The sequence below is a fragment of the Chenopodium album genome, chromosome 26 (assembly GCF_948465745.1).
Source record: "Chenopodium album chromosome 26, dcCheAlbu1.1, whole genome shotgun sequence".
NCBI classification, from domain to species: domain Eukaryota; kingdom Viridiplantae; phylum Streptophyta; class Magnoliopsida; order Caryophyllales; family Amaranthaceae; genus Chenopodium; species Chenopodium album.
In genome coordinates, this window is record NC_137859.1 from 35,426,799 (window position 1) to 35,442,232 (window position 15,434).

The window sequence follows — 15,434 nt, forward strand, 5'->3', positions numbered from 1 at the left end:
GATTTACTCCCTGAAAATTGCATCAAGGAGATACTTGCTCATCAAGTACGTAATGATCCCTTAATGGGTGATCTTTTGTATTGGGGGGAGGTCTAAAAGGCAGATTTACAATTAAATCAGCCATTAAAATAATTCGTGGAGATGATGATGCCCCTGCTGATGGTAGCTGGGAGTTGGTGTGGAGTCTTCGTGTGCAGCAAAGAGTTAAAGTGCTCCTTTGGCTTGTTTTACATGACAGGTTAATGCACAATGTCAATCGTTTCAAAAGGGACTTGACTAATGACCCTAAGTGCAAAGCATGCCTAGAGCATGATGAAACCATGATTCATATGCTGCGTGATTGTAGAGCAGCAAGGGAAATTTGGAATCAGGTTGGTGGCCCTGCGAATGCTGCTAATTTCAGATCAAGAGGACTTAAGGTGTGGATTGTTCGTAATATAAAAATGCAAGAAAGAAATGACCTGTCACCCGAGATTTGGCCAACATACTTTGCACTAGTTGTATGGTGGATTTGGAAGTGGAGGTGTAATGTAGCTTTTGATAAAGGGGATGAAAATCCGATTGACATAAGAACTTTCCTTTTAGCAAGATTTGAAGAAACTTGGAGAGTACTAGGTGATGGGGAGCAGAGCTCAAATGCAGCTACTAATCAAAGGGTTGAGGCTTTGGTTCGATGGTTAGCTCCACCTGTGGGTTGGTTGGTGCTTAATACAGATGGGGCAGCGAAGGGGGCCCCTGGGCCTGCCGGAGGTGGTGGACTTATCAGGGATTGTACAGGGAAGTTAGCTTACGCCTTCTCTCTAAGGTTGGGTAATTGCAATGCTTTCATGGCTGAGGTTAAAGCTCCAGAGTATGGGCTAGAGTTGGCAGCTAGATTGGAGCCAAAATATATCCAAATTCAGCTCGATAGTCAAGCTTTAGTGCTAACTTTGAAGAATGCAAATCAGTACATAGGAGAAGCAGTTCATAGCATTGCAAAGTGCAGGAGGATCCTAGAAGAAAACGACTGGCAATTTGAAGTTCATCATATATATCGTGAAGCCAACAGAGCAGCAGATTGGTTAGCCAATCAAGGAGTTTTACAGAACAACCACATAGAGTTGATTCAAGTCCCCCCTTTAGCTTTAGGGAGAATTTTACATGATGATGTCGTAGGTGTGGCTTTGTCACGTTTTGTTCCCCCGTAGTTCGTTTTTTAGTTTTTTGTCTTTTTTGGGGCTTTGCCCCTCGTTTGCACCAAAAAAAAAAAAAAAAGAAAGAGAAGGGGAAATAATCAAATAAAAAAAGTGTTTTAAAAATAAGAAAGGTGTAGAGAGAATAGTTCTTAGGCTCTTAGCTTCCTAATTCTGATGTGTGCAACTTATAGGTTTGCAAAAAATTTAAGGGAATTCAACAACGGTTATAAGCCCTTTTGTGTAATTTAGGAGTTACCTTAAAAGTTGGCTACTTTAATGTGTGTAACTTATAGGATCAATTTTTTTTTTTTTTTTTTTTTTTTTTTAAATGTAACTTATAGATTCAATTCACAATAGACAATAGTCGACAATAGTCATATGCCCACTTCACAATTTCATATAAACTCTGTAGTTAAGTTGTAAGTAACTATATTTCGCATAATTTATTAAGTTAGTATTTAAATATGGAGGGTAAAACTAGTATATACTCGGTAAGTTATTGGATTTTGTAATAAATTAATTTAGAGTAGTTTTTATTAATAAATAATCACTTATATTAAGTTATATATAGTTAATTGTGTGTTTTGACGGATGTGTTAATTAAATGTTGCAAGTATTTAGTAACCAATATAGTATGTATGAATAAAGTATGGAGTAGTATAAACAAATATTATAGCACTAACACTTAGGGCCTGTTTACATTTACTGAATTGAGTTAAACTGAACTGATTGGAGCTGAACTGAACTAAACTGATTGGAGCTGAACTGAGCTGAAATGAATATTTTATGAGAGAAGGAAATTATGAGCCGAACTGAACTGAACTGATTGAAGCTGAACTGAACTGATTGGAGATGAACTGAACTGAACTGAGCTGAAATGAATATTTTATGAGAGAAGGAAATTAGGAGCTGAACTGAACTGAATTGATTGGAGCTAAACTGAACTGAACTGATTGGAGCTGAACTAAAATTAAGTAAATGTGAACAAGCCCTTAGTCGCTAACCAATTATATTTCGAAATGTGGGTGGCAAATTATAGAGTAGTAATTCAATTTATCATTAACGAATAACGATTGAATATCTTAACAAGCTTAACAGTCTTATCTAAACTTAATACTTTGGGTATTTTAGTAAATTCAATAATGAATTGAATGGGCCCACTATGGGTCCAACTAACTTTCATTAAAGAGAAACTAGACATTAGACATTAGACATTAGACATTAGACATTAGACATTAGACATTAGACAATGACAACCAAAACTCGAACTTGTTAGAATAAATATAGGATATACATATACATACAATCACACATCTTCCTAGTTGGAGCTTGCATGTTAACCACCAACGTTGTGTTCTTTGGTATAACTGACACATATGACAAATGTTTGGGCCAAATGACGTTCCCTTTTTAATCACAATTAAACAATTAAACTATAATCATAAAGTCTAATCCTATCATTATCTTTAATCGTAATATATACAATGTTTTTACTTTCTTTGGTCTAAACGTGAAATGACTGATGAGTAAAATAAAGTAGCTAAATGACACAACTTGTACATAAATATGACAAAGTCGGCCGCTTGAAAGAGACATTATATTAGACTTCTTTCATTTTATAACTTGTTGTTATTGTTTTATTAGATTTTAATCAACTTCAACACTAAATTAAATTATCCATTTGACCTTATTGATGATTTTGATTTGGGGAGGATACAAAAAACAGTCGCAAAACTCAAGGAGCCGCTACAGTACACTTGCCTTTGCACACTTTGCCTAAGCTTTGCCCTATAGAGTTTAGGCTTCCGTCTGAAGACGTATTCGGTAATAGTTTTTGCAACAATAAGGGTCTGTTCTCATTTACTGGAACAAACTGAAGTAAACTGAGCTGAGCTGAATTGAACTGAATTGTTTATGAGAGAGGAAATTAGGAACTGAACTGAACTTAAGCTGAAGAGAACAGCCCCTAAGTAGATTTTTAGCATATAGGTCGGAATTTATTTATTTTTTTATTTTTTTATTACTTCGTATTATAATAGAAAATTCAATGTCCATTATCATTTTAAATCATTTATAATAAAGCATAGGTTTGAATTGAAGATGAATCTGGATGTTGTAGACATTAGGATGTTACTATACTATGTCAAATTACGCGTACTTAAATATATTCTCATTAACGCTATTTATAACCGACTTATCAAACTGGTTGTTACTCTCGTTAGTGTCTTAATATATTCTCATTACCGCTATTTATCGCCATCTGAATGATAAAAGTAGCTTTTGACATGGTTTATAAGATAATATGTGTAGATGGAAAGTTGATTTATTTTTTTTTATTTTTTTATTTTATGAAAAGTATATATTATTTGGGGGAGATTTACTTTAATAGACTCCAATTATCAATATAATATCACATATGGATATGATATTACTCTTATATTATCATATCAAGTTACTTGTGGCCAGTTGTGGAATCTAGAAAATGGCATATAATTATTTATGAGGATTAAATGTAATCACATCAAATTTTTGATATACTCCGTATATTGGAACTCTCCACTTATTACAAAGATTTTATAATCAACAAGTGTTTTGTTTATGTTGAAACATATCAAAACTAATCTCCCTCAATTCAGTAACTATAGAATATGCAATATGGATAAAAATCTTAGAAATAATCAATAATTTCTTCGTTCCAATTACTAAAATCAGACACCATACTCACGGGTGCATCTAAAGTAATAATGTTATGCGTTTACTTCGACCATATGCGATTTACTAACACCGTCTTTTAGGTACACCCACATGTATAATTCCGAATATAGAATATTGCTAATTTGCTATGTCCTTAATTTACCAAAAGTTACTCATAATCAATGACAAGTAACAACTTCCATAGTTGATATCATAATTACTATAGCTTCGGATACTCTTGCATGTTTTTTACACGTGTCGACTTGTAAGACTAGTCTCTCGACTCTCTCCCTACTCGAACGCCAACTTTGATTCACATTCAAAAAAAAAAAAACAACTGAAACAAGAAACAACGTAATTTCCGCTAAAACAAAAAAAAAAAAAAATAATTAATTAACCACACAAACATAAAATAAAATTAAAATAAAAATAAAGTTAAATTAAAATAAACTAGCCTTTTGACCCGTTCGATGCACGGCTTGTTACTTAGGTTATTTTTCTTGAAAAGTGTCGGTGTTGTTGTGGAATTTAGCTAGGTATATATACATAGATATTGTAGGGTATGAAATGACACATTGGTTTAAGTTATATTTAAGTTAAGGAGATGAAAAAACTATTTTATTGTTAATGTAATGAACGCTAATTAGTTAACTTTAATTTACTATATTGAATATGAAACACTTAATGTTCTTACTTAAATTTGTAAGTTTTAGAATGCATAAAGATTAAAGACTCAAACATTATTTATATATTTTGTTTTTATATTAAAATGGGAATTTAAAAAGAAAGGATTAAGAGAGGTGACATGTGGCATATGAGTGATTATGGTGACATGTGGCTTAGTATAGATTTGTGGTTTGTCTTTTTAAATACTAAGTATAGATATAGATATAGATTAAGTCTTCTTCTTCTTCCTCAACAAAATTCTCTCACCTCTTTTCAAGGGTTTCTTAATTTTTCCCTCATAATTCTCTTCAACTTTCTCTCTCCTCCACTTTCTCTCTCTATCTTCACTCTCTACAAAACCCCTCTTTTTCCTTGAATTTTCATTATATATTTTAATTTATTTATCTCTATTTATTTTCTTTCTCTGAAATTAATTATCACTCTGGAAAAAAAAAAGAATTATAAAAATTTGACGAAATTTTGAAGAAGAAGAAGGAAGATGTTGCCGTCGTTGTCGTTATCGTCTTCGTCGTCAGCTTCAGCTACGAGTCGAGTTGATAAGGCTACCAGCGAGCTTCTCGTTGGTCCTGATTGGACTTTGAATATTGATATTTGTGATTTTTGTAATTCTAATCACTGGTAATTTCTTAATTTCTTCTTTTTTTTTGTTGTTTGACTTTTTGTAAATTTTTTGATATTTTTTTTAGTGTTTTTAAAATGATTTTCTAGTTTTTATTCAGTATTTTGAGCGATTTTTTTTATCATCAATTATGATTCTGAGTTTGTTTGTTCAATTTAAATTTTTCTACAATTTTTGGTTGATTTTTCTGAAATTATTGCTGTTCGGAGTTTATTTTTATATTTATTTATTTAGGTTTTGAGTTTTTTTTAATGTGCTGTTACTCGAACCATTCGAAATTATTAATTGTTCCAAGAATTTTGTCTGTTAGATAAAAAAAAAAAAGGAATTGTTATGAATTAGTGTTTGATTATCAGAATTTTTTTTTAATTTTGTTTATAATAATTTTTTGAATTTAATTGTCTATTAATAAATATAAATGAAAGTATTCTGTTTTTAATTTTGGATAATTTGGAAGAATTTTAAATTTTAGGGTAAAAAGTGTAATTGAAGAATAAGACTGATGTTTTTGCTTGCTGAATAATTAGGTTGGCGAAAGACGTGGTGAAAGAAGTGAAAAGGAGATTGCTGAACAAGAATCCTAAAGTTCAATTGCTTACTTTAACGGTATAATTTGTTAATTTTTGTTCTTCCTTTTTACATGATTTATTGCTTATAATTTTACTGATTTATAAAGTGGTGTGTTGTAGCTGTTAGAGACTATGGTTAAGAATTGTGGCGAGTATATACACTACCACATTGCTGAGCGAAAGATATTGGATGAGATGATCAAACTCGTAAAGAAAAAGGTACGATTTTGGAGATTGTCGCGAAATGCTTTTGATTTTTAAGTACAATATCATGCAAAGTTGGCAAAATCAACGAATTGTATTGTGAAATATTTTTGATTGTCATGTACTATATCATGCAAATATGGCAAGATCAACTTATAGTATCCTGCATTCATGCTGTACTTTCGATTGTGATTAATTTTATGGTTCATTATGTTATGAATATTAATGAATGAAATAGTATCTTTTGCTGTTATCACTGGATAATTGGCAAAATCAACCAATGCTATCATGAAATACTCTTGATTTTCACATTTGATATTATGCAAAAATGGCCAGATCAACTTATAGTGACATGTATTCATGCAATACTTTTGATTGTGATGTTCAATTATATGGTTCATTATGCTGTGAAAGTTGATGAATGGAATACCATCTTTTTGCGGATATCATTGGAAAATTGGCAAAATTAACCAATGGTATCATGAAATAGTTTGATTTTCATGCACAATATTATGCAAAAATGAAAAGGTCAACTTATAGTACCATGCATTACTTTTGAGTTTTGATTGTGATGTTCAATTTTACGGTTCATTATGTTATGGAAAAATTAATGAGTGAAATACCATCTTTTGCTGTATATGATTCCTATTATCGAGAAAATCAAAGAGAATGTTTAGAGGAATCATACTTCGACTGTCTGACACCTTACTGCACTACGAGTGTCGCGTGTCAGATCTTCCGACATTATGACAAGATACGACACCCAAATATATAGTAGCCTTATATGAAATTTTATAAAATCTAGAGTGTCGGATCCTTCGACATCGTGTCAGACACGACACCCAAATCTTTTAGGCTTAATAAACATACAGTGAGTCTATATATATTCGTAATTTATTTTATTTAATGCCATGCCAGCTTGATTTTAGTACAAAATCCCTCTTTCTAAGGTGGATAACTCCAAATCAACTTTTGAAAGAACCAGTAGGAAATTAGTGAGCTTTTCTATACTTGGTTGTCAGCATATATATCTAGCTTTGCTATGTGGCTGGGTTGCCTTGTGTAGAGATTAATGTGAAGAGTAGTTCTGAATTGAATTCCACAAAAATATGGAAAATTTCATCAAATAAATCTTACCTAGGCTTTTAGTTTTGAATTTGGAACAAAAGCCCTATTATCTACATGATCTATCTTCAATTTCAATTGTAAAACATAATTCCCTATTTGATGAAAACCCCAACTTTCAAATTGGTTAGCAATGGTGGTCTCAAAATTGACATAGATTATCTGGCACTGATTTGTCACCGGTCAAGCTATTCCATGTCAGTTCGCTCTTCAATTTTCTCCTCTCTCATTTTCTGTCTTTGTTTCCCGTTGTCTCAAAATTCATTTTTCTCCCTTCCTTTTCGTTTTGGAAGCTTTGCTCTCAATTATTTCTCCTCTTCGACCTCTACAACAAGATGTTTGAAGTTATTTTGGCTTTTCTCCCCATTTGTTTTACCTATTAGCTAACAACCACGCAACCTCTCCCCTTACACAACCTCTCCCCTTACTTCCTTTAAAAAACCTGTTTAAAATCTTGTGTCTAGATACTACTTACTAAGCTTTTGCTGCTGTGTCTGAAAGCATTAATGGTGCTTGTATGAATAGCTGGCAACATAATGGTTGACTCTTTGGTATGTAGAATTTGTGAAGGATAATGTGATATACAGGAAGAATTTGATTCAGAATGGTCCGAAGAATTACACTCAGATAGGTTATATCTTGTATATTTAGGAACATGTGGTTTGTCTTCCTGGATTTAATTATAGCACACTGGCAAATGGATCCTTGAGGAGATCTTTGGCTGCTGTGTTGCCTCATGGAGAAGGTCAAATATATCTGAGCTGTTAAGATTTTATTGTCTGCATAAAACATGCCTGTCTAAATTCTCTGTTTGTATCTTCTTAACGAGTTAACGTTTTTGTTAAAGCTGTTAAAATGCTTTTATTTTTTTTACCTAACATCTGGATTTTTTAAAATGATTTTTCAGGCTGACGTGCATGTAAGAGAGAAAATTTTGGTACTTCTGGATTCATGGCAAGAAGCATTTGGTGGTCCTGGTGGAAAATATTCTCAGTATTACTGGGCTTGTGATGAACTGAGGGTAAGCACATTCAGCTTATGTTTTTGAGTGCGTGGGCACCCGTAGATATTATAAACTCCCATTTAGGTAGTTATGGGACTCATTTCAGAACTGTGTCGTACATGCAAAGCATGTAATTTGACCATAAAGCTCTTTAGGGGCCGTTTGGTGCAGACGGGGTAAACGGAATGGAATCAAGAAAGGGATTGAGGGGGAAAAGAAATGATACCTTTTGATGTAGTATGTTGTTTGGGTTACATTAGTAATAAGTTACATATCATCCATCAACTTCTGAAAAAAACTTCTCTGTCTTCTCCCTCATATTAATGGAGCACCATCCACACCTCCAGCCTTGATACCCCTTCCCTATTGCCACCGCCACTTGTTCACACCGCCACCTTCACGTCGCTGCCCCTCTAAGGCCCCATAACCGACATTTTCTCTCTCATCTAATTCTAGTACCTCCACATGAAATATACTTGTAAAATTGAAGGTTTTAAAGGTCAAATTCACCCTTAAAAACTCTAGATCTGGAGTTTTTATGGGTGTATTTCACCTTCTAAAGCCATATTTGATGATATAACAAGGTAATTTTTTCACTTATAATTTTTTAGTTTTAAAATTAGTAGTAATTGGGAGGTTGTATGTGGTTTTTTTTTGGTGGTGGTGGTGGTGGTGGGGCTTCGGGGTGGTTGTAGTGGTTTTGATTAATGGTTCTGGATGTATCCTGGTAGTTTCAAAGCGGTTTCGTGGAGCGTTGGAGTTTTAGGGGCGTTTGAAGGTGGGGTCGTCGGTGATGGTGACGGCTACGGTGGGGTGTCGGTGGTGCTGACGGCTACGGTGAGGTTGTCGGTGGGGACGGTTGTGGCAGTGGGAGGCTTCTGGTAGACCAAGTCAGGTGGTGGTGTATGTTTTAATGGTGGTCAAAGTTGGTTATGGTTGTTGGATGTAGAGGATTTTTGGGTAATGGATGATTCCGTTGGGGGGCTGGGGAATCATGATGGAAGAAAATTGGGTAATCAGAGGGGAAAGGGAATGATTAAATTAGACAAACAAACAACATTAAAGGGAATCGTAGCTGTTGATTCCCATTCCGTTTCTTGAAACCCCCCAACCAAACGCCCCTTTAATACCTACTGTACTTGCCTATATGGACTATGGAGTGCCTTTTAGATTCAGATTTCTGGTGCTTTACTCTGCATCCTGGGTGTGATTGAATGATTGGATAGCCTCTTCTTAAGTTTTATTAGCCTAATGTCTTGTATCTTGTGTTCTATGTGAAATAGCACTCTGGATGGCTTTGAATGTCAACCATCCACCGCTGGCATTAAATTACTTGTTGGCAATTTGTTTAAGCTGCATCATATACTACTGCTATGCTTTTTTTTTTTTTTTTTTTTTTTTGAGACATGCCACGGCTATGCTTAAGTTGCATCATTTACTACTGCTGTTCTGTCCATGCTTCTTCAACCCATTGCAAATTGCAAAAGGAGGAGAGTGTCTGTGTGTGTGTGTGTGTGTCCACTTTCCTTGTATAAATACTTCCAGGTTAATTGTCACCACTTTGCAAGAATGAAAAGGAAAAAAAATCATAGATATATGCATTGCTGTAGAAAACTTGAAGGGAAAATAATGTGAATTTTTAGCAATTTTTAAGATTAGTCTAATCTTTGGATCATCTTCATTAATCCCATCTTTAAGGATCATATTCTGATATCTAGTTGTTCTGCACTCATTAACCTGTATTCGCATGAGAACTCCTATGTGGAAGGCGTAGTTGCATAGTATGCAGTTATGCACTGTACATCACATATCAAGACCCACCCTTTTTTGCTCAAAATACATATCATGCAAGAGAAAAGTAAAGGAAGGCTATCTTGATCTTCCTTTCCATCATGGTTACCAAAGAGAGTAAAGCTTGAAAAATGGAAATCAATGAAGGATAAATTCACACATCATATTCACTGTACATGAGAAGACCTTTTTTTGCTCAAAGCACATCTCTTACAAAACATAGGGCCATCTCCATCTTCCTTTTCTTCATCTAGATCAGGATGACCCCCACCCGCTCAAATTAAAAAAGGAATATGATCAGGATGACCCCCACCCGCTCAAATTAAAAAAGGAATATGATCAGGATGACCCCCACCCGCTCAAATTAAAAAAGGAATATCAGAATTTGATCAAGTACTTGGAGTAGGAGTATTAGGAGCTTTGAAGAAGGTGCTCAAAGGCAATGATGATTACATGTATCTTTGTCGTTGAGACAAGTCTTGAGTATTAGGAGCAGTTTAAGTTTTAGGGTAAGTTTATCCCTAGTCTTAAGATGAGTCTTTAGACAAGTCTTGAGCAAGATTCTAGCAATAATGTCTACCAAGACTTGAGATGAGATTTGGATTCTAAAACCCATCTTGAGAGTTGAGACTATACAAATGGACAAAAATAATTATGTTGTCCAATAGTGAGTTGCCAACTCACCATATTAAAATAATTAATAAATGAAATAAATATATAAATAAATTAATGTTATAAATATTAATTGGATAAGTAAATCTGGACTGGGTCTTGGAATAATGTGTGAAATTGGAGAAAGTCTTGTATGAGTCTGAATAATAAAAAAGTAATTAAAAGTTAGTGGAAATCTGATGTGGCAGAGTCTGGAGTATAAGTCTCAGTCTTGGGATAAACCGATAAACTTACCCTTAGTAGTAGTTTGAATTATAATACTACTGCTTCTCTCTCTCTCTCTCTCTCTCTCTCTCTCTCTCTTGATTGGAGAACAGGTGCAGTACACAAATAGAGAGAGGGAGATGGGCGATGGTAGGTGATGCAGTTTTATGATGACATAAGGGAAGGATATTTTCAACAATAAAGATGACTATTGTAAATCTGTAATCAATGTATAAAAAGACTCGAGACGCATATAATAAACAATAAAACAATTCTGAAAAAATATTTGTGCCCTCAGGGGTGTGCCTTAGCTTTGCCTCATCAAAATCGCCTCGCCTAAACCCCAAAAGGCGCATGACCCCTAACGCCGCGCATGACCCCTATTGCCTTGTGCCTCAGCGAAGGCGCGCCTTTTCAAACACTGTATGTAACAGATCATCCCCAATGCAAAAAGTAGAGTAGTCCTAAAGGTCATGCTGCCGATGCATAAACTGGCAAAACTTCTTGTTTTGGCTACTTTGTTACCAAGGTTGTTGGTTGCTGAAAAGAGACCATTGTTGACTCGTTTGCAGGGGAAATGTGGTGGAATTAGTATGAAGATACCGAGTTGACAGTTATTACCTTTGGATTAATGGTAGGCAATGTAGGTTCCTTTTAGTTGTTGTACAAGTAAGTCTCCGTATTAATGGGGCTGTTCTCAGGATGTGATCCCCACTAAAGCTGGAATTGTTTTGATGCTATATATGATGGGATTTTATGAAGAACATCATTACAGTTTGATTATGCATGTTACTTAATAAAAAATTTCTTTTTCTAGAGTTGATTTGGTTTGGAGAAGCGATAAATCTACAACATAGAAAGATTTAAGATGTATCACAAACAATTTTTATTTTGTTGGTATATTTTCTGTAGCTTGTTTGACTATGCTGTCTGTAGTCAACTAGTCATCTGGATACATTGCTTTATTGACATGCTAACTGCGATATATTCTCATGGCAGCGTTCTGGCGTCCATTTTCCCCAGCGCTCTCCTCGCTCAGCCCCAGTGATTACACCACCAGTCACCCACCCATCAAGAGTTGCTCAAGTTGGCTTTGGCATGCCTGCCAATTCTTCGCGGAGGCTGGATGAAGCCATGAGTTCTGAGGTTGAGAGCTTAAGGTACTATCACTAATATGACAACATGCTCTTGTTCAGTAGTCTATATGACAACAAAGATTTGTCATGCAAAACTGCAATATTTTTGCCCGAATATTATACTTAACCTATTAGCTGTGTTTTGGCCAGCAATTCGACTTTGGAATCTATGCAGAATGCGTTTGAGCTCCTGGATGACATGCTCCAAGCAGTCAATCCTAATGATCGCATGGTATGGAAACATCTGTATTTATATGATAGTATTGGATTATGTTGTGGATTATTGGTTTTTAGGAAAGGGTTAAAAAAAAAAAAAAGCATCTCATGTTTTATTTCTTTTTCAATTTTTTTTGTAGTCTGTGAAAGATGAAGTAATTGTAGATCTTGTTGAGCGTTGTCGTACAAATCAGAAGAAGTTGATGCAAATGATCACTACTACTACGTTAGTATTGCTGGAATGAGCTTTTTTTTTTGTTACTTTTTGTATAAATTTTCGTGTGTGACCAGGAGTTGGTCAATTTGTTATTTTGTGACCCATCTTAGTGGCCTGCTCATTTTGCAATCTTATTTTGGTTGGTTGGCAGGGATGAGGAACTTCTTGCTCAGGGTCTTGAGATGAATGATTCCTTGCAAAGCGTGATTGCAAGGCATGATGGAATAGCCTCCGGCGCCCCTCTACCAAATCATAAGAGGGATGTTAGTGTTCAACAGAAGGAATCAGTTGAAGAATCCAATGCTAAAGTTACCGAGGCAAGAGACAAATCACCTGTAGAGGGCAACGATTCTCCAGCCTCTGAGGCGCCTGGTTCAAAGGCTCTAGCTGAAGAGGAGGAAGAGGAGGATGAGTTTGCATTGCTTGCTCGAAGGTTACTCTTTTAATATGATTTATTATCCACTTGTTTCAATGTAGTATTTCTTTTAATATTCCAAGCAGTTTGAGCAGCTCCTTTATTACTTTATGCTGGTAGCTTTCTCTGTGTACTTTCTAGACAATTTATAAGGTCATCGAGATCTGCAAATTTAAATCACCACCATGGACGAATGATGCTCAGGCTACAAAATCATGCACGTCCATGAATATTTGGGCCAACTTGGCTATAAATTATGAATGCCCAAAAATCCTTGGGCCTTCTTGGCTACACACTATGCACATCCTTGAAAACTTGTCAACTACCAGTCAACCTAGCAGTTGCATGTTTTAATATCTGCTTTGTCTGTGTAACACAATGGTTACATCTGATTTTAGCATCTCAATTTTTTTGTACTTTAAATATTCAGTTTAGTCTCTTTCTGCTTAAATTATTATTGGTTTAACATGATCTTATTGCAGGCACTTAAAGGCACAAGCTGCACCTTCACATAGTGCTGGAACAGTTTCTACAGAAGATGCAGCCTCCTCCAGTGGTAGCAATAATGCACTAGTATTATTTGATGCACCATCACCTGCAACTACGACGACAACTAGTTCAAAAGAGCAGGACCTTATTGATCTTTTGAGCCTTGTTCTGACTACAAGTTCAACTTCTTCTGAAACCTCGCAAGCTCCAACCTCAGCTCCTGTACAAGACACATTTGAGGTACACAGTTTATCTTTGTTTAGTTGACTGTGAATTGTCATTATACTTTTAAATAGTATTTTTATTTTTATGAATTATATAGATTTTCATCCTAACATGATATTGGGATTGACGACGCACATTGTTGCTTTTTGATAGGCTTCTCTCAACAGCTATGTTGTGCCATGGGCACAGCCTCAACCACAGCCTCAGCCCCAGCAAATGACACAGTCTACACCTCATTTACAAACACATTACCAGTCGATGCAATCTCAGATGCCAACACAATCTCCACAGGGTTACTCACAATTTTCTTCTGCCTATCCCCCACCTCCATGGGAGGCAACCTCCGGTTATGGCAATGGCCACATTCCAGGGTCTAATCCATACCAATACCCAAATTCTCAAGGAAATATGAACAATTACTCCATGTCTATGCAAGGAGGGTGGTCATCACAAAATGGATATTCACAGTATGGAAATCAGCAAATGTATTCCAATCCTCAAGCTGCTGGCAACTCCTCTCCAATGCCAGGCATCCGTTCACTTCAGCATACCAATTCCTTCCAAAATCCCCCATCTATGAACAATAACCCATACGCAAATTCACAAGTGGCTAATAATTCTTCCTCACTACCTATGCAAGGAGCTCGACCATTTCAGCATGCCAACTCTTTTCCTGCAAGGGTAGGCAATGGGTTAGGTATGAATGGAAACACTACGGTGTTGAATAATGGCTCTGTTGGTATCCCTTCTTCAGGGCAGAAGCCTTATGTTCCATCTTATCGTCTCTTTGAAGATCTCAATGTCTTGGGTGGCTCAGAAGGCAAGATCAAGAGTGGTCCGTATTCAAGTGCATCAGGAACCCGAATATGATAGTTTGGAAGGGGTAGCAACGTTCGAGTTCAATTGTGCAATGACCTTGAATTGGATTACTCATGCATACATGTGAATAGATGTGTATATCTACACACACTGGGCTTGTAATTATTCAGACATATTGTGATGTTGGCTTGAACGTGTGGTGTTGGTACTTCCAATGATTTATAATAGAATTTTTAATAAATTTTCTCGATTGTTTCCTAACCTTTTTGTGAAGTGCTTGTTCATATCATTTCCTAACCTTTTTGTAAAGTGCTTGTTCATACTTCATATCAAGAACGCGTTCCTTTTTTTGTTATCTTTTTGTTGCTTACAAAATTACCTTTTATATACGATGATGTTTGTGCCAAAAAAAAAAAGTGAAATTTCTAGTCTTTAACAGGACTAGAAATTTCATTATACAAACAGGAGTTGGACCAAGAGTCGAACAGGCCTGGGCCAAGAATTAAACAGGCCTGGAATGTACTTTCTGAAACATTTGTGGGCTCTTTTTGTGTAAAACATAGAGCACGATAGATACCACACAAAGGCCCAGTTCTTTAAAGCTGCTCTACTCTGCTGAAATCTGCTATGCTTCAATCTGCTCTGCTTAAAAATAATACTTAATATTGAATTATTATAATAATAACTATTATTTAATAATAATAATAATAAATAATTAATATTTAAAAATAATAATAATAATATAATTAATATGTAATAATAATAATAATAATAATAATAATAATAATAAATAATATTTAATAATAATTAAAAATTAATATTCAATAATAATTAATAATTAATATTTAATGATAATAATATTAATAATAATCAATATTTAATAATTATAATGTTAATAATAATAATTACTATTTAATAATATTAATAATAGTAGTAGTAATAATAGTAATTATAAAATGATAATAACAGTATTAATAATACTTATAATTAATTAATTAATTAATTAATAATAATAATAATTTATTTTTTAAAATAAAAATTAATTTTTAAAGATAATAATATTTAAAGAAAATACTAATTATTAATTTTTTATTAATAATAATATAAATAATATTTATAATTTTTAATAATAATAATAAAAATATTAATTAAATAATATTTAATAATAATTATT

The 15,434-nt window shown here is 34.4% G+C and overlaps 1 protein-coding gene across 1 annotated transcript; it reads left to right on the top strand.

Moving 5' to 3' along the window:
• The first annotated feature begins 4,777 nt into the window (after positions 1-4,777).
• On the top strand, positions 4,778-14,521 carry LOC145617217 (TOM1-like protein 6). Its single transcript, XM_081671906.1, has 10 exons — positions 4,778-5,174; positions 5,703-5,781; positions 5,865-5,963; positions 7,981-8,094; positions 11,743-11,903; positions 12,030-12,111; positions 12,236-12,321; positions 12,464-12,745; positions 13,210-13,456; positions 13,595-14,521. Exons 1-10 carry the CDS (start codon positions 5,035-5,037, stop codon positions 14,309-14,311), a joined length of 2,007 nt encoding a protein of 668 aa, XP_081528032.1. The 5' UTR covers positions 4,778-5,034; the 3' UTR covers positions 14,312-14,521.
• Positions 14,522-15,434: the final 913 nt, after the last annotated feature.